The sequence below is a fragment of the Pholcus phalangioides genome, unplaced genomic scaffold, assembly GCF_987345545.1.
Source record: "Pholcus phalangioides strain wild (caught in Gottingen) unplaced genomic scaffold, Ppha-v1.0 ptg000004l_1, whole genome shotgun sequence".
Taxonomy (NCBI): Eukaryota; Metazoa; Arthropoda; class Arachnida; order Araneae; family Pholcidae; genus Pholcus; species Pholcus phalangioides.
This window is the reverse complement of record NW_028301597.1, coordinates 467,015-494,152: the sequence shown is the minus strand read 5'-3', so window position 1 is coordinate 494,152 and position 27,138 is coordinate 467,015. Positions and strand designations below refer to the sequence as shown.

Here is a 27,138-nt window from a genome sequence, read left to right as displayed (position 1 = left end):
TTCCAGTGACGACTTTTTTTTTAAACGGAAACACTCGAATTTGCACTTTAAAGCTGAAAGGCATTGCAAACCATCTTCAGTTCCACGATCACCGACAATATCGGGGTTTCGCGATGGAAAGCCCGATCAGGGGCCGATAGTTTAAGTATAGTGGAATAAAACACGCTCTTCTCGTAAAGAAACGTTTCGTGGCTAGCAGGAACAAAAATTTTTTGGCGGCCTTTCCGAAATTCCGGGCATACTGAAGCAAAATTTGCTATTTGGCGCAGAAAAATGCGAAAATACGCTATTGGAGCAGGGTGGCGCAAGATATTAGTTTTGGCGCAGAGTTCCCACCCCTGCATTAGCCATCCGTGCCAAACTTTATCGAAAGATTTCTGGAGGTCAAAACAGGCTATTGCTGCTGTGTGTCTACATAGACGCTTTATGGATCTAAGAAGTTGTGTCGTTGAAGAATGTTGAGTACGAAAGTCGTGTTCTTCAGTGTATTTATTGATGCGGGCCGCTACTATTCTTTCGAAAAGTTTACCAAGGGTGCTCTTAAAAGTGAAATGGGGCGATAATATTTTGGGGCAGGTGGCTGTTCTGTCCAGTTTTTGATTGTTGCAAGTTTCCAAATATTAGGAAAATAATTAAGTAGTAGGGAAAAACTGCAGAAAAATGAATAATAGAGAATTGTATAGGATCGGTCACACACAACACGCGTTCCTCCACAAAAGGTGCGTTTTTCAAGGTCTCACGTACAAAAACGAAACTGTTCCATTTTGCGTGTTTTTCATTAGTCGGAGTGGACACACGAAGAATTTTATCACGCTGTGGTTATTTCTTTTAATATTTCCTTCTTTTTTTGGGATTTAGAAATGGATTAATTTGGAATTTTTTAATGTTGATTTTTCTCTTCTTATTTTCCCCCAGCCACTCTGTAGGGAAATTGGTCTGCTGTGGCTTCTGATTTTGTATTTATATTTCCATAAAGCAAGGTTCTCTTAACCTATGGGTCACGACCCGAATTTGGTTTGCAAGAGATTCTGAGATGGGTCATACTGTCAGACGCTTTAATATGCATTAGTAAAGGTTTACTTTATTAAAGGGGCCTCTAGGTCTTACAATCTGGTTAAAAATCCATTTTTTGCTGCGTCACTAGTTTCAGGGCATCTTAACAACATCGGTGGATTGGGCTGGGATCCACACATTTTTTGGGGCTCTCTTGAGCCTTGATTTTTACATATTTTTGGGAAGTCTATTCAAAAATTTATATGCAACATTATTACTGAATGCACAGTCGTTGAAAATGTTTTAGACCTGTGTACACTCAACTTGATCTTGAGATTTGTTTCTGAATTAAATCTCGGGGTACAGACCGACGTTACAAAATGCTGCACACGCCCCCTTCTCCGACGCCGTTGATGCACGGGAATGTTGAAAAATATCTATAGAAAAGTATAAACCCCCAAACGAAAATTAGGAAATTATCAGAATTTGAAATTAATGAAAGAAATGGATAATTTCAGAATAAATCCATTATTATAAGAGAATTCCATTTTGAATATTCTGATAATGTCACAGAAGTAATGAAAACAATACAAGAATCAATAAAAATATTGCAAGCATTAATAGAAGAAAAAATTGAAAATTAATGAGAGAAATAAATCAAAATAAGTGTAGAATTGAAAATTCAGAATTTATGGAAAAAAAAGCAATTCCAACTGAGTTTCCAATAAAATTTGGAGCTCCATGTTTAATTCAGGACTCTTTCTCAAGCCACGTGGGCTCACCTGCTTTCAAGGATTACAAAACCAACCATTATGTTAGTTAGGATTATTTAATAAGCATATTTTCGAAATAGATCCATGGGTCGGGAAGTTGGTTCTTTTTTTAAAATGTATTCCGAGTTAATTTTTATGGTAGCGCAGCCAATAGAAGATGACGGTGTGACATCACAAAACTTGCTTTCGCATTCGAAAAATATACGATACCTTCTAAAGCAGATTCTCTATTCAACACCTTCTAGAGCAGTGGTTCTCAATCTTTTCAAGCCCGCGGCCCGGTTTCATTCACTTTTGTGAGTCGAAGGCCCGGTCAAACACACGACCAAAGGAAAATGAATGAGGAAAAATTAAACAGCTAATCATTCGCGGCCCGGTATGAATGATGTCAGGGCCCGGCGGTTGAGGAAACACTGTTCTAGAGCATACTCTCTTGTGACCGGGGGGTGAAAGCTGCTGTCTTCGCGACAAATAACGCGAAAATTAGGGTTAGGCTGTTTTAGATGAGAGAGCTGAGTCAAGGTCCGTCGTGGTCAGTTCCTTACGGAGGTGTGTGTCCCCCGCGTCAAAGGTGGAGTCGACAGATTTAATGTATAGGGGCCGTTCAAGTATTACGTAAGCAAATTTTTAGCCATTTTTGACTCTCCTCCCCCCCCCTTGTCAGCAAAACGCTGACCCCCTCCCTCACCCTTGTCAGCAAAATTTCGTCATCAGCTCTGCCCCTCTGAATCCAACTCATATTTTCATAAAGGATGGTTGATGACGTAAGCATTATTCAACAAATTGGAACACCCCCGCCCCCATCGATGATGATGACGTAATACTTGAACGGCCCCATATACGTACATGTGAATTGACATCATCCTCATCGTGGTCCGCCCCCCCCCCTTATTCAACAAATCGGAACACCCCCGCCCCCATCGATGATGATGACGTAATACTTGAACGGCCCCATATACGTACATGTGAATTGACATCATCCTCATCGTGGTCCGCCCCCCCCCCCCCAGACTTCCAAGTCCATCTCTGCGTATAGGTTAGGTGTGTGAACATTAAAGAGTAAACGAAAATATGTGTCCCGAAAATTCATATTTGTTCATGGGGGGAAGGGTGGGGGGAATGACAATCCTGACCATATTTGCTCGAGAAAAATACGTGAAATTTTGCTTCGAAAAATACCGGACATTGCCAATAATCACCAAAAGTGATGCCAAGAAAAGACAAAGTCGCCAAATCATGCTAAATTCACAAAAAAGTGGCTAATCGCGGTAAATGAAGAGCCACTCACTTCAAATTTCATTGAACTGAAAAAAAGACAAATGTTCGTTTGTAGTCGCAATTATCATAATGTAATTGCTGAGTTGGAATGATAATTTTAATCGCTGATTTGAAGGATAAAACGTCATTGAAAATACGTGAAAAATCGGGACATTTTTGCAAAAAAGTCGGGACGGTCAAAAGAAAAACCAGGACCATCTTGGAAAATATAGGACTTATGGTCAACAGAGTCATATCCGAGGATCACTAAAATTAAGTTTGTTTACTTATATTTGCTACACACCAAAGGACAATGCTTAAAATGATTAATCATTGACATTCATTAATTCTTAAACATGCAAAAATTTAAAAAAAAAACTTTTTTACAAATCATGCATTATAAAAAAACCTTGAAATAATTTTCATTTTTCGGAGAGTTTTGTTCACCGAAAATAAAACAAAGAAAATGAAAGGAAGAAAGCTGCGGTGAAAATGACAAAGAGCGTGGTTTGGTCGATTCTTCCGGTGTCCATCCGAGGCTGCTTGGGCGCTTGTAGAGTGTGTGTGTGTGAAGTTTCAAAACTAGCGATCTTTTAATATTTTAAATAAGAAAAAATATATATATATTTACTATTATATCTGTAGGAGAAAGACAAGATGTGGTTTTCATCGTAAAACAAATTATATCCACAAATTTTTTAGTTTCATTTGCAGAAGAGAAGATCCATTGATCAATTTTTTTTTTTAATATTCCTGTGGGAAAAGGGTTAGTGAAATTACTCCCATGGTATTTATGACTTTCCTTATGTATTTTTCTCTTAATGGTGTGAGGGATATTCATTAATTATGTGTCTTGCACGTGATCGATCACGTTTACTTTGTCTTCCGTTCATCTCGGTGTCAGATCTTGTCCGGTTATGATTCGGCACCCGAGGACCGATTTGATCTTGAGTAAGATTTATTGTAAAGAAAACCACTTCCAATCGCTGATTTAATCGCGATCTGACGGAGGTTTTATTCCGTAGGAATTATGTATTCGGTCAGCTGAACGTGTTTTGCAATGACAAATGTATTTGGGAGTAGTTTGTTATGGGGGGGACTCTTGAGTACAGTAAAACCTCTTATGCGGACACCGACGGGACAAAAAAAAATAAAAATATCGCCCGTAAAAGAGGGGTGACCGTTAATCAGGGGTTAGAAATGCATACTCTTTTGTTAAAATTATTATGACATGAATGTCGCTCTTCACTTGTTAATACAAGATGTACGGAAGACTGGATGTTGTGAAGATATTTATTATTTGAGATGTTAATTTTTTTTAAGGAAGGAAAAAAAAAATTAACATCTCAAATAATAAATATCTTCACAACATCCAGTCTTCCGTATATCTTGTATTAACAAGTGAAGAGCGACATTCATGTCATATGTATAGCCATCTGGTGGCTCGTCGTCCATGAACTATTGGTTGATCGGTTCACCGTCCATTGCACGGTTCTGTTAGGCACATATATACACTCTAGTGAAGGAAAATCTCTATCTCCTCTGTAGCTTAGTGGTCAGAACACTTGTCCGGCAATCGAGGGACCCGTGTTCGACTCCCGGTAGAGGCAGAGATGAGTTTTTCCTTAAAAAAGTCAACATCTCGAATAATAAATATCTTCACAATGTCCAGTCTTCTGTATATCTTGTGTTAAAATTATTATTTGGCCTTAAAAGAGGGGTGACCACATCTGACGGGTGTTTGTTAAGAGGGGGTTTTACTGTATATTATATAGGATATGCAAAGTTTGATGGGATTTTGAGAAATGGAAGAAAAAAAAATTTGGATGCTAGCCAAATTTCTTGGGAGCCATACATGGTTCTTCCCTCAAGAAAAACAACCGAAACAGCTGTAGTACAATCTGTTTTTGGCAATGTGTTGGAGATTTCTTTCTTCTTTAGCGGGAAAGACATCCAAAAGCATGTCGAGGAGTTGCCAATAGTGAAACTGATTCATGCTTTTGAAGTTTTTCATGTATAGGCCAACCTCCTCACTTAAAGTTCACCAAAACTGCAATAAATTGAAAACGTATATAAGCTGACCCCTAAAAATCAGCATATTACAGAAGGGAAAAAAATCATATTTTCATGCAATGAAAGTTGAAAAGTGATTCAGACTTTCTAATCCTGTGTTTTTTTCCTGTTTTTCCAAGCTCTACATCAGAGGTCTTCAACCTTTTTCTAGCCGCAAGCACACTGCCTGCCTGTATTCATAACCAAAAGAGCACCCTTATGGCAAGTTTGACATGCGAATGCATGAAATCAGGATGATTTCAATTCTTGAATACGATTTGTACAGGGTATTTAATTGATCAATTTAATAACATTGATCAAGTGCTCACAAGCACAAAATCTCACACGAGCTACAGCTAGAAGATGCCTGCTCTACATCAAAAAAAATATGGTGTGACATCTCAGTTTTCATCTTAAAATGTACGGCCACCACTAGATCACTTTCAAAGAAGATATTGTCTTCGGTTCTATCTATCGCGCTACTGATACAACAAATTTTTATGAATTTAATGATTTTGGTGGAAACAGAATTCCATGCCTCGTAAACCATCTGGCAAGCGCACTAGGCCATAGGTTTCTTTAAGACACTGCTTTTGTGGTTTCTTTATCACCGAAACGCACAGATATCTCAACCCTTTAAATTGTTTTCAAAATTTTTCTGATCCGCATTGTAATTGCCACAGTGGAAATCCGACCTTCTAGAAATTGCCACCTATTTTCAAGGATTTTTTTCTGGATTGGGGGGCTGATAAATGCTTCCCCCCAACACAAAATAATAATAAAAAAAGAAAGAAAAACTATAGTGTTCTGATATTTATATGCCATATGCTTAATCGTATGCTATCTTGAAGGGAATGGAAAACACCCTCTCTTCCCCCCTTTTCTGTTATTAGACTTTGAAAAAAAGCTGACTCCGCCCACTGGCAGTTGATTGAAAGGATTGGTGGGGAGGAAAACATGTTTTCACAGATAAAACTTACATTGGTATGTGGGCTCAGGGTTGTGGAAATGAGAGGGTTGTAAGAACCAAGAGATAGTTCAGGATCATCAAAATAATGCAGATCAAGTTAGATGAGATATCTCAGGATTGCCGCTGTAAGAGTTAAGTAATATTTGAAAGGCCTATTGATGCTCTCATCTAAAGGCTGCAAAATCGACATAAGTCCACTGGGTATCAAAGTGAATATTTTCATTTGTTTTCTTTGGCTTTAACATTATTGGTTCTGTTGGTTTGAACATAGCTACAAAATCACTCTACTGTTTAGTAACGCCATCTAAAGTAATGATGTTGCAGATCTTCAAGCTAACACAGTGGAAAAAATGTCTCTCTGGGTTTTTAATAAAAACATGATTGCTGGAGTAAAATTCCAGGCCCCAAAGCAGAATATGACGAAATGTGCGACGTACGTCGCAGAACAACCAGTGCTGTTGCAGAACAATTTGGAGGAATTTTAAGAAAAATGTAGAAAAAACACTATTACGTACACTGAAGAGCCAAAAAAACTGGTACATTTTCCTAATATCGTGTAGGGCCTCCGCGAGCATGCAGAAGTGCAGCAACACGACGTGGCATGGACTCGACTAATGTCTGAAGTAGTGCTGGAGGTAATTGACACCATGAATCCTGCAGGGCTGTCCATAAATCCGTAGGAGTAAGAGGGGGTGGAGATCTCTTCTGAACAGCACGTTGCAAGGCATCCCAGATATGTTCAATAATGTTCATGTCTGGGGATTTAGGTGGCCAGCGGAAGTGTCTAAAGTCAGAAGAGTGTTCCTGGAGCCACTTTGTAGCAATTCTGGACGTGTGGGGTGTCGCATTCCTGCTGAAATTGTCCAAGTCCGTCGGAATGCACAATGGACATGAATGGGTGCAGGTGATCAGACAGGATGCTTACGTACCTATCACCTGTCAGAGTCGTATCTAGACGTATCAGGGGGTCCCATATCATGCCAACTGTACACGCCCCATACCATCAGAGAGCCGCCTCCACCAGCTTGAACAGTCCCCTGTTGACATGTAGGGTCCGTGAGGTTGTCTCCATACCCGTACACGTCCATCAGCTCGAAGCAATTGGAACTGAGACTCGTCAGACCAGGCAACGTGTTTCCAGTCCTCAACAGTCCAATGTCGGTGTTGTCGAGCCCAGGTGAGGCGGAAAGCTTTGTGTCATGCAGTCATCAAGGGTACACGAGTGGGCCTTTGGCCTTGAAAGCCCATACCGATGATGTTTCGTTGAAGGGTTCGCACGCTGACACTTGTTGATGGCCCAGCATTAAAATCTGCAGCAATTTGCAGAAGGGTTGCACGTCTATCATGTTTAATGATTCTCGTCAGTCGTCGTTGGTCCCGTTCTTGCATGATCTTTTTCCAGCTGCAGCGATGTCGTAGATTTAATTTTTTTACCGGATTTCCGATATTCACGGTACACTCGTGAAATGGTCGTGCATGAAAATCCAAATTTCATCGCTACCTCGGAGATGCTAAATCCCATCTCTCGTGCGCCGACTATAACACCACGTTCAAACTCACTTAAATCTCGATAACCTGCCATTGTAGCAGCAGTCACCGATCGAACAACTATGCCAGACACTTGATGTGTTATATAGGCGTTGCCGACCGCAGCGCCGTACTCTGATTGGTTCCATATCTCTTTATTTGCATACTCGTGCCTGTACCAGTTTTTTTGGCTCTTCAGTTTATATGCAGATTTTTAACGCAAAACATTTTCAGTCAGCTGAAGTCTCGTTGCAGAACAACGCAAAACATTCTGCTTTGGGGATTCCAGGTATAATGCCTAGTATGCAAAAGATCAATAAAAATTGACATACTGAGAAAACGGTATACATAGCACAACGAGACAAACAAAAAACAAGCCTGTAAGTTTTAACAGATTTCAGTTGACTCAAACACAGCGCTGCTCAACACAAAAGTCTATTGTGCAATGTATAGATGACTGGATACCAAGCAAAGATAATTGGAAAGAAAAGTCACATTCCTCTGTGGGGAATCGAACCACCAACCCCGCACTTTCCAAACGCTTGCGCTACATTAAGCTACAGAGGACATATTTTCTTTCCTACGAACACTGTTTCCTTTATGCTGAACAGGACTGCACAATAGACAGCCTCCTAAATCTGCAACAGATCGTAACAAAATTGGCCTCTAGACAGTGACATATAACAAAACAATGAACCTCTCCGTTAATTATGTGAATTACAGATGACTGGATACCAAGCGAAGATAATTGGAAAGAAAAGTTACATTCCTCTGTGGGCCCCAAAGCAGAATGTTTAGTACTGTTCTGCGACGAGCCCCTCAGCTGACTGGACATGTTCTGCGGTAAAAGTTCCCATACATGTGTTTTTTTTAACTTTTTCTTAAAATTCTTCCAAATTGTTCTGCGATGTACATCGCAGATTTTGGCGCATTCTGCTTCGGGGTCTGTGGGGAAATTAACCACCTACCTTGCGCTTTCTGGATGCATGCTTTGGACAAGAGACTATTATTACTAGCAACCTTTAGGGGTTAACAGCAGTGAAGAAGGAAATTGCAAACCTGGAAGCAAAAGAAAATAATAATAGCAGATAAAAATGACAACGGAAGAAAATGACTGACAAGGAGGAAAAGTGCCAAAAAAGTCTCCAAAGAGGAAAGGGGTTATCTTATGCTATAGCTGTGTCCCACGTAGCCCCTATTTCTTTTGCCCCAGTTAGTAATTACATACAGAAAATGGTACTCTTCTGTTATAACCATATCACTTCACACCTTTTTGTCTTGATGAATTCAAAATTTAAGGCAAGAGGCATGAATTAGTTATGAATGTTACTGATGAACTTTTGATTTCATTTTTTAAAGCTAGACGTCCGGAAAGAAACAAGCCTAAATGTTAATTTGGCTTTGAAAATGCATGGCATGGTTATAACGGAAGAGTATCTATAGCAATTTTTGTGCTAATATCAATTTTTTAACCGACATGGCGGTTAAAAAATTGATTTTGGATTTGTCAATCCCTGATGTAAGCATGGTGAGACTCAAATAATTAGACAACAGGTGCACTGTAGACATGTAGTTAGATCAGCTATACCTGTGAACAAATAGGTGCAGCTGTAAACCTTGAAAAATGCCTTATGCAGGTGCTATTTCAGCACTTATGTGAGTAAATGGTAGCCTTGATGTGCAATTATATTCTATCCTTTCTTGGCACTTTCTTACTGAAACAATAATATAGGGATGTTACTCTCTTGACGAATCAAAACTTTCCTGACATGGGTACAATAAAACTACAACTTCACCACAGAAAAGATTACTTCTGCAGGGAGTCCCGTGGGAAGGGGGGTGGGGTTGGTTAGCCAACCTCTTGATGAGTATAAAAAAGGCATAAATTGTAGGTTTGGTCTAATTAGCTCTCGTGTACAGAAAATGACAGTGGTTCAACAAAAATGATACAGTATGTGCTGTCACTTTTGTATTATATCTTCATTTTTTCCTGTGTAATTTTTTTTATTTTTTTGCTTTGCTCATTCAAATTTTGAACATACAGTCAAGAAGTATAAAAATTCTTCTAAGTTTAAAGTTTCCATTAAACTCATTTAATGTATGTAAACAAATAAATAGTATGCTTAATATCTGACGTTTTTGGTAAATTATGATTTTTGGTAATCATAATTTATTAAAAATGTAATTGATGTGGTAGTTAAAAGCAAACATAAACAAAGCTTTCATGGCCATCGTTTAATGTGAAATTCATAGGTGTCTGTTGACATGGTAAAAAATTTTTACCTTTTGATGTTTTGATTGGGAACCATGTTGACCTAAAAATCAAAAAACTATGAATTTTAGCAAACATAAAGTTTGAGCTATCTGGGCGTAGTTCAAAAAACAGAAAGGATCCCAAAAATGTAGAGTACGGGCAAGGTTAAAATCAGTCAATTCTTGGAGTCTAGATATTTGAGAATTATTCACAATTAATATATGTCGTAAATTAATTATATCGACAATCATAAGTATTCATGGACATTGTGTATTTCATCATGTATATATATTGTTTGTAATTGCATTTTTAAATTGGGTTGTTGTATTTTTGAAATTTATGACATTCATATTTGTTATGGGCATTTTTTTCCTCAGCCACCTCGTTGGGCATTTTGCCTGTTGTGGCGTTGTATTTGTATAATCTGGGGGTTGAATTTCCTAGCCTGCCGGGAAATACAGGCATTCCTGGCATGTTAATCTCCCATGTTTCTCAGCATGCCGGCTAATGGAAAGGAATACATATCAATTCAATTTTGATGCAAAAAATCATTTCTATCCAAATTTCCTAATACTCATTTGTATACTGTACCTGATACCTGGTGAATAGTCATTTTAAGTTATATGTAGAATAGCTAAATAATAATACCAGGAACATAAATTATGACACTTTACTTGTATTATTCTTGAATTTTTAAAAAGATTAATATCAGTTGAATTTTCTAAAATTTTTATTTAGTTCATTGAAGAAAGCAAATGTGATGAGTTCTATTTATTCTCAGGTATATTTCATTACATTTTTTGTAACAATTTATGAAATAAAAAATAATATATATTCTTTTATGTGGTACTGCTTTATTGCAGAATTTGTGATTTATGTTTTTTGATTAAATAAGTTTTTACTGGTATTTTTAGACATTTTATTATCTGAACTATATTTTGATAGCATGACCAGCTTCAGATGATGCAGGTAAATCGAATGAACGGTCCTGTGATGGTTGGGGCGTGTGGCGGTAATCTTCCAGTGGCAATGATTCCAGTTGTTCGTATCAATACCCTGAATGGTAATGGTGCTGAGCAACCTGCACCACATACAGCGTCTGCCCAAGTGGCTCCAAATGCTGCCGTCCATGGTCCCCCCATTAACAGTATTGTTACGACTTCACGAGATCCTCCTAGATTTGAAGATAGAAAAGTAAGTCTATATCAACTTTCATGTGCCTGATGATTGCTTTATTAAAGTTAAGTTCATCAAAGTTATGTATTAAAATTTACAGATACAGTGATGTGTTAGCTAAGTGCCTCTAGAAGTGTAAGGGGTGCTGGGGCCCGTGTTCCCCCAAGCCGACCAAAACTTAGGAAAAAAATTAGTATTTTGGTGAAAAAATTAAATATGAAAAGAAAACACCCTATATATATTATACTGTATTAACCAATTTCTATGTACATTTAAATACTTTTTGCAGGGTGGTAACTCAAAATTTCTCAGGAAGAAAATTTTTGTGCCCCCTTTAAAGGTCGATCATGCATAAACCCCTGAGTACCTCAAAAAACATCTTTATTAGAATAAAGGTGTTTTTTGTGCACTTCAGGCTTGGCTGATGAATATTTTGGTTGATATAGATACATTTGCTAATAACACAGCCCAGTTGTGAACTGAATTTTTGCTGCAATAATTTTCAGAATTGTCACACAAACCCTATTAATTTATGTCTGCTTCAGAACAGGGTACACCGATTTAAATCACTTGATTTTAAAAAAAAAAAATCATTGATTTAAATCACAAAATTTAAATCCTGTTTTTCCTTTACATAACTTCAGTGGTATTGAAAAATAACCTTGTATGGTATGCACGTTGCTGATTTGTGGTAAAGTTTGTTATTGAAAGAAGTATAGAAAATCTTTTTGTGATAAAATAATTAAATTTAATAACAAAACTTATAATCCCTAGATACAGTGCAGAAAGAAAGCTGCTCTATTTATAGATTTTGTGCATGGGAAAAATTGCAGAAAATAGGCTATAGGGAGTTGAACTTGGCATTTAGCTAAACTGCCCTAAGTATTTTCAATGCATTTCAATGTGGGTATCAGGGTTCCCCTGATTAAAAAGCAGAGGAATAATTTTTTGTATAGAGCCTTGAATTTTATGCCCTAATTACTGATTCAAAATAATAATAGAGAGATATTGCACCAACATAAATATCAAAAAAATGAGAAACTTTGCCTGGTTTTAATTTATACAAAAATTGCCACATTTTCAAGACATAAATTCAATTGGTCGAATGGTCGACGCGTTTCGGCTCTTCAATGGAGAGCCGTTATCAGGACCTCGTGGTCAGAATTCACACGAATGAGTCGTGGAGGGGTGATGTTTACGTCTGGTCGTCCGAAGAGTTCGCCTTTGTATTTGCTGCATCCGAGTGGTCTTTGGATGCGAATTGGGGAGCCATCTGTTGCAAAGTGTTGAAATTTTTGTCACGACTGAGGTAATAAAAGCCTGTCCAAGCTGACGAAATGGGTGGCGTGTTTCTCCCATCATTAACGAGGAAATTCTGGCATGTTCTGTTGAAGTATCCCACGAGAAAATTCAATTCAGAATTGTGTGTTGCTTTTTTAAAAACAAACGCTTTATCAAAATCAAAATAATGTGAATGTTGCCAACAGTGTTGGGCAATGCAGTGTTGAGAAGGGACGGACGGATAATTCGGCTATTGCCCAACACTGTTGGCAACATTCACATAAAACAAAAAATGGAAGAAATAAAAAACATTGATCACATACATTATGTACCCCCAAGGGACAACCGTCCCATTCCAGGGGGCTAAAAATGTTAAATACTTGATATTTACATTTGCCGCCACCATTTGATATATCAAATGCATAACATATTTGTATATTATATATGTATAATAATTATCAATTCTATAATTTTTGCCTTAAGAAACATATAAAAACAGAAAAAGTGCTCATAATTCCTATACATACACATAACAGTTTGATACAAATATCTCATCAGACATGAAAACATTAGCTTAAAGCTTTTCAGTAGTAATGAATGTTTAGCTTTGCCATGGGGGTTTCTTCCAGAGCTGAAAACATTTAACAATAGCTATACCAATATACAAGTTGCGTATCGTTTTAAAATGCTCATCATTTGTTCTATGATGTCTGACTTGTACATCCGGAAGCAGTTGTAGTTGCTCCCTCTTTTAGTTCTGTTTTGCATGTTGATGAACTTTGAAAATTGGTAATTACTCATTCATAGGTGCCAATTCCTAGACTTGAAAAATCTGTAGTTTGTCACGTGACAAAATATTTTACTGTCAAAGAAAAACATGACCTACAAATAAAAGTGGAAAATTATAACTTTTTTTTGGGACACTACTGCATTTTTACATAATTTTGACAACCTGACTTCTTTTGATCTCAATATCCTGTTTTTTTGACAAAGTCTGCTGGAATTTTTGTTCACTGAAATCAAGGGGTGAAATTATTTTGCCAATTTATAAATTATTTTTGACATCATATATTTGTCATGTTAAAATTTTTTTTCATAGAATTAATTTCAATCGACTGTTTACAAATTTGCAGTAGAGCTTTGATTCCCAGCCATTTAGTGATTTTAGCAATGATTAGCAACTTCGCTCTTTTTTGGCATCATATTTGACAACAATTGGCAATTTACCGTACTTGAAGTCCTAATTCTCTACATTTTCTTTCTGGTGAGACGAGGCGCATCTGTGGTTTAGTAATAGTAGTGCAGTCAAACCTCGTTAGTGCATCACCCGGTTAACACGTCACTCCGCTTACCAGATCACTTTTTGGAAGTCTCAATTATCCTCAACCAGGAATTGGCATAGCTATGGCTTACTCTGTTTAACGAGTCACTCCGCTTATAAAGTCATATTTTTGCTCTCCCAAGAGTGACTCATTAACGAGGTTTGACTGTATACATGGTGAAAATCTTAGCATCAAACTTGACAGTCCTGACATTTCATGAGCTTATTCCATGGAAACCTAGGGGGAAAATCAAGTTTCAACTGATGAATGTGATTCCAGAATGAATTATCTTCATTAGCCAACGTGTCATTGTATATAATTTCATGTTCTTCAATTCAAAACTGTAGACACTATGAAGATGAAGAAATCTTGGCAATGGGATAAGTCCAGTGGCAGAGTTATGGAATTCATTCATTTGTGTAGACACTGTGAGGGATGTACTGCAACACCTGGACTTACTTGAGCTGCATTTATGTTGTCTCTTCCTAAAATGATTTTTTTGAATTAGACACACTTTGAGCAAATCTTGAAAGCTCTTGCTGTTCCATTCTGTGGAGGGAAATGTTATCGCAACTAACTTGGAATAAATTACTGATTTATGTTGGGATGTCACTATAACTTGAATTATTTTCTTCCATTCATGAATTTTATTGATGATTAATATCTGGTTGAGTTAATAACAAATTTAGAAATTAGCATGGTTGTCAATGTTTCCAGTTTACCCAGAAGCCTTCTGATTTTGTAGCCTTTAAAAGTCTTCCAGTCAAAAACCAGATTCTCCCGATTTTTTATATCTTTATTGAAAAATCCTCAAATTTTAAAAAATCACTTGGTCCTTGCAGTTCTATGGATCATGTTCCCTCAAACAAAATGTAGAGAATTAGGACTTCAAATACAGTAAATTGCCAATTGTTGTCAAATATGATGCCAAAAAAGAGCGAAGTTGCTAATCATTGCTAAAATCACTGATGGCTGGGAATCAAAGCTCTACTGTAAATTTGTAAACAGTCGATTGAAATTAATTCTGTGAAAAAAATTTTTAACATGACAAATATATGATGTCAAAAATAATTTATAAATTGGCAAAATAATTTCACCCCTTGATTTCAGTGAACAAAAATTCCAGCAGACTTTGTCAAAAAAACAGGATATTGAGATCAAAAGAAGTCAGGTTGTCAAAATTATGTAAAAATGCAGTAGTGTCCCAAAAAAAAGTTATAATTTTCCACTTTTATTTGTAGGTCATGTTTTTCTTTGACAGTAAAATATTTTGTCACGTGACAAACTACAGATTTTTCAAGTCTAGGAATTGGCACCTATGAATGAGTAATTACCAATGTTCAAAGTTCATCAACATGCAAAACAGAACTAAAAGAGGGAGCAGCTACAACTGCTTCCGGATGTACAAGTCAGACATCATAGAACAAATGATGAGCATTTTAAAACGATATGCAACTTGTATATTGGTATAGCTATTGTTAAATGTTTTCAGCTCTGGAAGAAACCCCCATGGCAAAGCTAAACATTCATTACTACTGAAAAGCTTTAAGCTAATGTTTTCATGTCTGATGAGATATTTGTATCAAACTGTTATGTGTATGTATAGGAATTATGAGCACTTTTTCTGTTTTTATATGTTCCTTAAGGCAAAAATTATAGAATTTATAATTATTATACATATATAATATACAAATATGTTATGCATTTGATATATCAAATGGTGGCGGCAAATGTAAATATCAAGTATTTAACATTTTTAGCCCCCTGGAATGGGACGGTTGTCCCTTGGGGGCACATAATGTATGTGATCAATGTTTTTTATTTCTTTCATTTTTTGTTTTATGTGAATGTTGCCAACAGTGTTGGGCAATAGCCGAATTATCCGTCCGTCCCTTCTCAACACTGCATTGCCCAACACTGTTGGCAACATTCACATTATTTTGATTTTGATAAAGCGTTTGTTTTGGGGCACATAATATATGTGATCAACGTTTTTTATTTCTTTCATTTTTTGTTTTATTTTCCTATGTAAATGTTCATGCCAGATAAAAATAAATATATAGTAAGATATCAAAAGAAATAATATACATTTTTTTTCAGAGATCAAATGCCCTACAAGCTGCAGCAGCAGCTGCCGCAGCTCAAAACAAGTTGATTTTGAATCGAAAACTACCAGCAAATGGTGCTCCAAGACCGGTATGTTAATAATCATAGATTATTTTCGATAATAGTTCTTTTTGCTGGTTATGTGCTTTTTTTAAATAAAAAAAAAGGTGTTCTAGATATAATAATTCATAAAACATTTACCCCCCTTTTCTGGTGAAGTTTGGTTGATAAAAACAGATTTGATACAGGTCACATTTATTCACTTTCATGCCACACCTTTTATTTTTTTGCTACTACGTTTCTAAAAAAGATCAAATCCAAGTGAAATTACTTCTGCAACATTTCTTTAACAGCCTTTTCATGTTTAAAATTTTGGGTATCTCTTATCTTTGTTTCATGGTTTATGAAATGTGTTTATGGTATCTTTTAGTGTATACTTGGGTTCTAATACCATGCTTCAAATCAATGAATTCAAAATGAATATACATGATGAAACATAAACAAAACAATAATCACTTGGAGGCTAAAAATAATATTAAACATATTTATGTTGTCTCTGGGATCTTGCAAAATTTCAATGAGAGAATGGTATTTCATGTAATGAAGGTCCTAAAGTATTGACGGGCTTAAACATGCACCGTAGTTTGTAGTTTCTATATGATGAGTTTTGGCTTAAATATTGTTTTAAAAGCTAATTTTTTGTCCCAGCGGTTTATAAAAATATGTAGTATGCTTTTTTCTCTTTCTTTTTTATATCTTTTGCCAAAAAAATCTAGTTTTGTGTGCAATTTTTTTTACTAGACTGGAAGAGGAATAAGCATAGCTTTCTGTGATTTATGATATGTACACTATGGAACACTAAGCTTTTATAGTTCTTATCTTGGGAAGAAAAGATTAGGAAGAATAATGAATATGACAAGCACCTCATGATGAATTTATATTTGCAAAGGATATCGAGTAGGAAAGGGAGATAGTTAAATGTAGTTTGATAGTTTGTACTAACCAAATTCCATTTTTTTTTCACAAACTGCAGGATAGAAATTTATCAAGATTGTGTTGGAGTAGTTGTTCCCAAACCAAATACCACAGCACCCTAGCCAGCTAATGGAGTGCTATAATTAATGCATGTACTTATTTCTTACATTGCACACAAATTGTTTGGGAATTATTTTTTCATTTAAACCAGTCTAACTCTTAGGTAGACTTATGTTCTTACTTGGGAAAAATTCAGATATACCCAATGGAAGTTCATCTGGTACATCTGGTTTGGGTGCCACAAACCAGAAAATTTGGGAATCACAGCACTAGAGACTTATCAGCAACTCTAAGACCATATAAAAGAGTTGACTAGAATCCTTTTTACAGACCTGCCAACTCTCTGAATTTAGGTGGGAGACTGGATTTTTTGTCCTTCTTCCTGCTCTCCAGATTTGTTAAAATTTCTAAGGATTTTGGCAGGAAATTAGATTTTACGCAAGCTTTCACGTTGTCGTGACGTCAATGACTGCCGTGATTGTTAGGGAAAACGCCTATAGAGGAGCCGTGGCCATTTCCATCGAGCAACCGGAAAAAGTCTTGGTGACTGCATTTAAGCAACTGGCAAAAACGTGACTTTGTTTACGTAGTGATACATAACGATAGACCATTAGTTTATTGGCAATCATTTATCAGGAGTGAGCCCTTGGTTGCCAGAATTCCTGTATAATCGTTATTGTATTCCATTGACAGCCGCGAAGTAAACACAAGTTTTTTCGTCAGCAGCTTTGTATTTCGAAGTTTTTTAACTGTTTCCTCTGATTAAATGTCTTCAGAAAGAAAATATAAAACTAAGCTATATAAAGCTGAATATAAAGCTTTCAAGAGTTCATATACCCAAGATTATCAATCACTGATAGCATCCACGAAAGAAAACACATTTTATGAACAGTATGTAGATGTGATTTCTCTATTCTGCATGGAAAGACTGACGTGGAATTATATTCTGCTCAGGGGCAATTCTCTGAACCTGCCTTGGGGAGGGGGAAATGGAACTTTTTTTTTAATTGATAAAAAAGAATTTTTTGGGGAAAAAAATCATTTTTTGATCGAGTCTGAGTGCCGGGGGGGGGGGGGTTCCCTCCTTGGGAGAATCTCCAGATTTCTGGATTCCAAAAGTTGGCACGTCTGTTTTTATGATCCAGGTGATGTTTTACTTCATCGTAGACTGGACTTCCAGTCACATAGGTATGAGCCACATTCAGGTATTTCTTCCACTTCTAGGAGGAGATAATGTGGAGACACATGGCTACAAAGTATAAGGCTATGGCGGCATTAAGTCTTTTCTTACACCACCCTTGTGGTAAAAGACATGGGAGCAAAGGCTTTCACAATTGGCTATAAATCGTAGGTGTTGGTGTAATTATCAAAATATATGCATAAATTAACAGATGTTGAACAAAAATGATAGAACGATAATATTGTTAAATTTTTTAAAAAACTTTAATGATTGGTTAAAATAAATGGTTGTAGGGGTTATAAAACTGCAAATAGAACATGGTTGACTTTATTTTATTTTATTCCTTTAACTTTCACATTTTTAGCTACGAATTCAGATGGTACATGGTGTGAGTTTATAAATCTTCAGACACATTCTATCTTTGTTTATTTTCATTAAATACAGGAAAAGAGATATGTGAAGTTGATTGTTCTTTTCTTATTGACCAAAATCTATATTCAAGTATGAACTAACTACCTTTGTTCTATACTTTTTAGCAAGACCCCCCTTTTTTCATATAATCCACTTCCTTCTTGAATGAAAAAATTAATACTAAGTTGAAGGGAAAGCAGTTTTTCCCACCTTCATTCCATGATATCAAAATATTAGCTACAATGCATTTCTTTGAACTGTGTTAGAGCACGCTAACTCCTCTACATCCGGAGAGTGGTTAATGGCCAGTGTTCAAGTTACTGAATATGAATAATATGTGCAATGTATATAGAAAAGGTTTTCTATGCCCCAACATGACTTACTTTCTTCCAAAATTGCATAATGGTCCAAACTAATAAGAAGTAGATGCTCAACTCAAAAGCAAAAAGGTCAAAGTAAAAGCAAAGGCTGAAGTTATACGTGGAAGTTTTACGAAGACGTTTTTTTTGGTAGGAGAGGTGGGGAGAAGGAAGTAGAGAAATTATTGAATACGCTGTGGCTTTGCAATTGCTGCTAGAGCAAAAAATTAACTTTAAAGGCTAATAATGATGGTCCAAATGAAAAATGGTCCATATAAAGTGCAGCTTTATTATGGGAATTACTGGTAATTTAGCATTATGTTTTTGTCTTGTCTGAATGTTTGTGAATTGTGTTCTTTTAAAGTTTAAAAAAATTACCATATAAAGGTTGTACTTGTATTTTTTTCACATACTACACTGGTGAAATAAATTAAGAGAATTTGCATATTTTATCGAATTTCATGAAAAGAACTAAACTGAATGTAAAACCCACTGCTTCTAGACAAAAATGCAAATCTTGTACGTCGAATACGTGAGCATACACATGTGTGTAGGCAGAGTCAGTAGAGAAACAGGCTTTATAAGCGCGCGTAAGTTAAGACACATTTTGTTCGCTAGCACACCTCTGCGAATTTCTTGGTGTTATTTTGCAGCAATCGGTTCATTTCAAATTGTAACAGTAAAAATGAGTAATCACCAACGTTTAGATGATGGAATGAGGTGGCGAATTGTGGAGAGGCTAGAAGCAGGCCAAATCTCAAGTCCAGATTTGTAGAGAGTTCAATTTAACGCCCAGCTCCGTGTGTAACTTATGGAAACAGTTCCAGGTACTGGATCCATCGAGAGAGAGCCTGAGCAAGGTCGTCCAAGAGCCACGACGGCCAGAGAAGATCGTCATTTGTCGATTATAGCGAGGCGTAACAGGAGTGCTACAGCTTCTCAGCTCTCTCGTGACTTGAATGCAGCCACAGGAACCCGTGTATCAAGGCTGACTTTTTCCAAAAAACTTCATGAGAGAGGGTTGTTTGCAAGAAGACCTGCTGTTTGCGTCCCTCTCACTTTTACGGACAGGAGAATCCGTTTATCATGGTGCAGAGAGCATAGAGATTGAAGTATGGGTCAATGGGCGACCGTTCTCTTCACTGATGAGTCCCAGGTTCAGCCTAAGCACAGATTCTCGCCGTATGTTCATATGGAGAGAACCAGGGACCTGCTACCTACTCTCCAATGTCCGCGAAATCGACCATTATGGCGGAGGAGGTTTAATGGTCGGAGGTTGGATGGCCGCACACCTCTCCATGTCTTTGAGAGAGGCACTGTGACTGGTGTGAGGTATAGGGATGAGGTCTTGGAGCCCTATGTTTGCCTTTTCAGGGGTGCAGTTGGCCCTGAGTTGATTTTAATGGATGATAACGTGAGGCCACATAGAGCTCTTCTGCTCGACGATTTTCTAGAGAGTGAGGATTTTCGCCGGATGGATTGGCCAGCCAGATCTCCCGACCTTAACCCTATAGAGCATGTCTGGGACGCTCTGGGGAGGGCAATTGCAACTCGCAACCCCCCTCCGGGAACCATCCAGGGAATGAAAACAGCGTTGCTGAATGAGTGGGACCAATTACCACAGGAAATGATAAACTGCCTTATTTCAAGTATGAAATCACGCTGCGAGACCTGTATGTCTGTAAGAGGGGACCATACCCCCCTATTAACCCATCTATTTGTTTATTCTGCAACCGCTGTTTCATACCTTCCGACTCCAACGAGTGTTACGCACGATCATGCGTGTGTATTACAATTATTGAATGGTTATTTGTTTTGTATTGTATCAATGTATGCACATATCAAATTTCATTAAAATCGGTACAGTAGTTCTAGAGATAATTGACCAAGTCTGCAAATTCTTACACCAGTGTAGTACTGAAAGTAATTGTACAGTTTCCACTATGTAAGAGATACTGAAATAAAAAAAAGAGCTATACTGCATGAAAATGTATTTGCCACAAGAGCTATTATTTTCTAGTTATTCGAATTCTATTGATCTATTAATGTATACAGGGTGATTCAGAAAAGATGGGAAAAACTATAAGAGGTGGTAGTATGCACAAAAACAAACAATTTTCATCCAAGAATGCGTAGTCTAAAATGAAATGCGAACGTGCTACAAGGTGCAACATAGTAAAACTGAGGATACGAGGAGAAAACACAAGAATAAAGTATATGTTAAAAAAAAAACCAATTTCAATGATTGCTCAAAAGAACGACTGCCAACGGTGATGCAAGAAGAACAGTGGCAAAGGAGAAATTGGCATGGAATATATATATATATATATAACATTAGAGAAAATGGGAAGACGTGAAAAATTAGAAGAAATTGAAAAAATTAGAAAAATATATAGATCAATGAGGAGGTCGTTCTCAAGGGGGAACCCCCCACATTGCTCCAAACTGCAAAAATGTTTTTAATGATGGTAGGCCTAATAGGTGTAAATTTACCATCAGTTCCCCCGACATTTTTGTGATAAACAAGCTTTGGAAGTCAAAAAGCCAATATGAGAAAATACAAAATTAACCAAAAAACATGAGAAATCGCATGAGTAGCACAATATTAATTACATATTTACACAAAGTGTGTTTCAAAATTGATAATATAAAAATTAAAACTTACCAAAAATTTGACATTTCATAACACGTGGTGTGAGCTAACAAGTTAATAAATTTGGGTGAAGTTTGAAACCCATAAAAGAAGACGGAAAACCGTTGCCACTCAAGATATTTAAAAATTCAGAAAAAGCTTCAAGAAAATCCTTAGCATTATTACAAGTTTATTTAATTCTTGTTATAGTTGTCCAAAAAATATATTTTTCAAAATTCTAATACTAATATTAGAATTGAACTTGAAGAGAAAATTAACTGTAAATTTAAATTCTTTTCTTTTATCATAAATTCCAACAAAGGCTATGCTATTAGACAAGCAAATTTTGAGATCAAGGAAGTCCGTAGATAGGGGGTTATGATTGGTTCTCTTGAGTGTCAAGTCCGTATATATATATATTTTGAAGTACTTTTAAATGCTTTTTTAGGAGCAAACGTGATAATAAATAATTTCTTGGAATCTCACAAACACACTTTTTTATAATACTTAATGGTTCTGGTTACATAGCTAAAGGTTTTATTTTCGACGGATCAGGAGACTTTTGGATAAATTCCTTGGTGGGTTTAAAAAATTTGGAGAAAAAAAATCAGGCACTATCCAGATTTCTCTGATTTCTCAGAATTTTCATTATCCAAATTCATTTATTTTACCACAACCAATTTTCTTGCTACAGTTCTGCATGCAACTCAAGGTTCAGATACAATTACGCAGAAGTGGGTGTGTTTGTGTATGAACAATTATTCCCTTATTGTATGGTCAATTTTATTGATCGAATACATAGTTTAATATGGATGAATGAACGCCAGAACTTTGCCACTGGACTTATCTCGTTGCAGAGATCTCTTCTCGCTCAGCTTCGTGGCAGAGTCCGGAAAACTTTATTTTGTGTCAAGTTAAATATGCACCAAAAATGTATATTTAGACATAATATAAGATGTACACAAAGGATGTACATACATATTTAAATTAAATATTTTAAGGTTGTGGGAAAAGGAAATTCAATTTTTCCCAAAAAACCCGGGTTTTTTACAACCTTGTGGAAAAGTGACATCCAGTGCATACCTCTTGCCCAAAATGGGCTGGAGCTCCATCATGCTAGAACCACATGCTGCTGGAGGGCAGTTGGAACATCCTCCAGCAAGTTTGGCTGCACCTCTTGCAGAAACGTCTGGCATTCTGGCAGAAGATATGGTCCTATTAGATAGTTGCAGATGATTTCTGCCCAAACATTGATGGAGGAGTCGCTGATGCGCATGTGGATTTACAGCGCCCCAACATGTTTATTGTGGGTATTAAATGCACCATCTCGTGCAAAAGTGCATTCATCAGAGAAAAGAACAGTTGCTGCAAAATCTGGGGCATGCTGCAATCTGCTGTAGGAGCTAACAAGCGAAGCGTACGGGACAAGCATAATCTTCATTCAATGCTTGGAATCGTTGAAAATGGTATGGGTGCAACCTCTCGCCCATCAGCACCTGCCATGTCACGCAAACCAAGGCTACGGCCCATAGCTCATGTGCGTGTAGTTGGCTGATCTGCCACCATCTCCAAAATCTCCTTCCACACCTGTTGTTCTGGCAGTCCTTGTATAACCTGCATCAAACCGGGAAGCAAGAAAGGATCCCGTTTCGCATGGCTGCTTACGCAAGCATGTAAATGTTTTCGGATTGGATAACGCCTGTTGGGAAAACGCTCACCGTACTTCCGTGCTGTCTCTGTGGTACTTCCGTTTGCAGTTCCATAAATGAAATGCATGTCTACTTTTTCAGTATTACTAAAGTGCATCATTATCCCGTACATTACAATTGTTAGAATGGTTGCATGCTGGAATAACTTCACAGGGCTGGCGTCCACTCCTTTTATTCACTGTGATGCCAATTTGTATATGGTTTGTTCTTCTTCCCCAGGTTACATTTGCATACATGGTGTTCTTTTTCCCACGATAAATTTCAACAGGAATGCCATTTTAACATTTGCAGAGCGGCTGTTTTGAAATGTGCTGGCACCTTTGCATTTCATGTTAGACCATGCATTCTTTTTTCTCCCATCTTTTCTGAATCACCCTGTATTATGTTATTGTTTCAAGAAATGATTGGAGAGGGATAATTTTTTTCCATTATTCTATGTATTTGCCAGTCATTATGAATGATCTATGGTTAAATGAAAAACCTAAAACTAACAACAAAAACAAAAAATGAGATTATTTTATCTTCTAATATGAAAAGTAATTAGTTGGGTGCAAAGCAAAAGTTTTTGTTTTTAGAGGGTTATACAGAAGATTTTGTTTTTAGAGGGTTATACAGAAGATTTTGTTTTTAGAGGGTTATACAGAAGATTTTGTTCTAGTTATTTAACTGAAAGAAAAAGGAAAGAAAATATTAATCGCATTCAAAATTGGTAAAATAATGAAAAACATTTTTTTAACCTGTTTAAAATGACAGATTTACTTCAAATTTCTCTTTTCATTGTCATGGGAAGTAATAAGAAAATCAATGATTTGTTTATTTTTGCTTTTGTGTGTGTGTATATATAGGATGAATCCTTTCTTTCAAACCGAGCACAACTCATGTCTATCACCATATATGGTTGATTTACTACCTATTGAGTTAGTGCATGCACCCTAACAGTCTGAGTGTAACTCAGGTCTATCACCATATATGGTTGATTTACTACCTATTGAGTTAGTGCATGCACCCTAACAGTCTGAGTGCACATGTAGTGCTTGAAGTGCCGCCATCTATTTCAGAAGTGAAGTGAGTGATGTGTTATGATGGAATTACATTTGTACTGTTTGTAAGGTAAATGTGACCTATTCTGCCAAACGAAAGAGGGAGATAGAGACAAGCCCAAGTGGGATCATGAAACATCCCACCAACCCTATCCTATCTCAAACTGTTTTCGAGTTATGGTGGATAATCGATTATGGAAGAAAAAATGTGTCAAGTTTGAAAAAAAATCCAAATTTGTGAAGTTTCTGGAAAACTGACACGGAAACTAAGTACATATTTGAAAAAAAAACAAAAAATTCTGATAAGACGGGATAGTAAAATAATAAGATAATAAGATTTCATTTTTTTACTGAAGTGTCTAGATTGATCCTGAGCTACAAGCACTGAATGATTGGCAACATTTAAAATCAAATTGTTGCCAAATGCTGTAACCGCCAATTCTGCAAGCACCCTTCTAGCTACAATCTGTCAAATTTACCAAAAACTTGTCCATTGCATCAGGTTTCAAAAGAGCCTATAATGAACCATATCAGTGTTTTAGTTCAGGAGAAATTCAGCCTTTGTTTGCAATGCCTGTTATGATATGAAAGGTTTTATATTGGCTAGTTATGCTAAAAGCATGAAGAGAATTGTAGATGACCACTTGGTAACATGTTTAGAAGAAAGGCGCCCATAAATAAAACTGTGATGTCGAAGGACATGCGTTTTTTTGTGTGAAGAGGATCTTTAACTTATAATCAATGTGTCCAGTCCACTCACCCTGTTGTATCACAACAATACCCTCTTCCCTTCTTCGATGTTCGCCCAAGTAGAGGTTCGATGAACATTCGGGGAACGAAACTAAGGTAGATGAAAATGCATGTAAATCCATTACTATCTCAGATATGCAGATATGTTCAGACATATGGAGCTAAGGTTTGAAGAGGTTATGTACATCACTGATATCTGCATTTTTCTCTGAAAAAAAAACCCTAGCAAGGTGCTATGGTCGATGCTGATTTAAATTGCTTGTCTGTTTTCATCCTGCTGCAATCATCAGATGCAAGAGCAAAAGTTGTAAAGCCAAATAAGAAAAGTAACATTTGTATTAAGTTAATGCATAAAGGAAATACAAAAGAAACAATAATTATGACGTTGCCCTCACATCTGCCATGAAATATGCAAAAAAAAAAAAAACTGTGTCATACCCCACATCCATGATTAAAGCATGTATGCATTCGAAAAGATGTGTGTAAAACTTACAGCCGCTACTAAAATTGGCCACCCTGTATGCCTAATATGCATGCTCTTGCCTGCATACAGTTACCCTTAGTTTCACTATAGAATCATCGAGACAGCTGTTCAAGTCTTGAAAACTGTTAACCCCCATGGTAAATCTTTTGCTTCTGGAAACCACAAACAAAGAGGTCTAAAAGAGTCAGATCTAACAATCTAGGTGGCCAAAGAATTGGCCCTTTACAACCAATTTGTGCGGATACTGCTCAGCCAGGCAGTCCCGAACAACATTTGAAGAATGTGCAAGGGGCCCCATTGTGTTGGAAAACGATTTTTGCTCGTTGGGGTGCAGGTATGACATAAAGTAATTCTGGCAGATGATTTTAGAAACTTCAGATATCTATCGCTTGTCAGATGACCTTGGAACACATGTGGACCTATGAAGATATCTCCAACCACTCCAAGCCAGACATGCGAGTTGAATCGCATTTGGAGCTATGAGTTATTGGAACATTACAAACATGGTTGGTTTTTTGAATGACAAGCATGAAAAACTGGGTTAAGCCACCAAAAACTGTCGAAAACCATCTAAAACCTAGATGAATGCTTTTGAATAATGTTTTGAACACAATAGGTATACAATAAAACAAAATATTAATTATAATTTGCAATTTTGAATTTTTTGACATAAAAAGAACCTAGAAAATATAACATATAATTTTATGTTCCATTTTATCTAAACTACTCATTACCTGTGTTCAATTTACTTATCAAAATAGAGTTGCTATACTGTCAGCGATATCAAATAGTTTCTGTTAACCTGATAGATATGTTAATTAACAAAACACTTACTTTTATGTAGATTAAAGTGTTTTATATTTTGAATCATAATTACTGGGCACAAAATATTTACTTTGATATTTAAAATTTTCTGATCTACCCAAAATTTTATTCCATATTAAAAATTCTCTCACAGCATCTGCTAATACGCTAACTCATTTAATTTCACCTAAAAATTTCTCACACAGCTCAGATTTCTCAGCAGTTTTTTAATTACAAATGTTAGTAAATATACCTTATCTTAGTCAAAAACTTATTCTCATTTTTGCACTAAGAATAAGTTACAGAAGTTTTTTTAAGAATCATATACAAGCTGGCACTGCCAAATTAAAGGGCATTTTAGTCGTACAATTTAGTATTTTGATGTCTAGATATATTCAAATGTTACACACAATGAGGGTATTGTCTTAAGTGTCAGTGATTGTCTAGATCATAGTTCCCCAAACTTTTTGTTCTATCACCCCCTTCTTAAGATTTTTTTTTCTCTAATCGCCCCCCCCCCCCAACTCAAGAGAACCCATAGGATCCTATGTTATACCCGTAGCTTCTATCGCCCCCTAGACCATTCTATAGCCCATTTAGGAAACACTGATCTAGATAATTAAATAACAGAAATCAGGCTTACATATATGGTGTAAAAGAAATTTTTAAACACCTATCTGTTATAAAAAGAGTACAGCTGGTGTTTATATCTATACTCATAAATCATAAGCAGTTACCCCAAAGCAGAATGTTTAGCACTGTTCTGCGACAAACCCTCTTCTGACTGGAAATGTTCTACGGTAAAAATCCCCATACATGTAATATTGTTTTTTGCACTTTTTCTTAAAATTCTTCCAGATTGTTCTGCAGTAGCGCTAATTGTTCTGCGACGTACGTTGCAGATTTTGGCACATTCTGCTTTGGGGAGCAGTTAAAGAAATAATTTTTCCTTCAGCATTTATGCTATGCTTTATTCAAATGGTATATTTAAAAAAAAAAAAAAAAATATATATATATATATAT

At 36.5% G+C, this 27,138-nt stretch overlaps 1 protein-coding gene across 4 annotated transcripts in view; it reads left to right on the top strand.

Moving 5' to 3' along the window:
* The first annotated feature begins 3,539 nt into the window (after positions 1 to 3,539).
* The window catches only part of shep (RNA binding motif single stranded interacting protein alan shepard), a 124,976-nt gene continuing 101,377 nt past the window's right edge, over positions 3,540 to 27,138 (top strand). The window contains exons 1-4 of one of the 4 annotated variants that reach the window (XM_089254978.1): positions 3,540 to 3,789; positions 10,565 to 10,607; positions 10,772 to 11,020; positions 15,706 to 15,801. In XM_089254978.1, coding sequence (XP_089111104.1) covers positions 10,587 to 10,607; positions 10,772 to 11,020; positions 15,706 to 15,801 — 366 coding nt within the window. In that variant the 5' untranslated portion in view covers positions 3,540 to 3,789; positions 10,565 to 10,586. Of the gene's footprint in view, positions 3,811 to 10,564; positions 10,608 to 10,771; positions 11,021 to 15,705; positions 15,802 to 27,138 lie in introns of all 4 variants that reach the window. The other 3 variants (XM_089254986.1, XM_089254964.1, XM_089254972.1) reach the window with 3 other exon arrangements.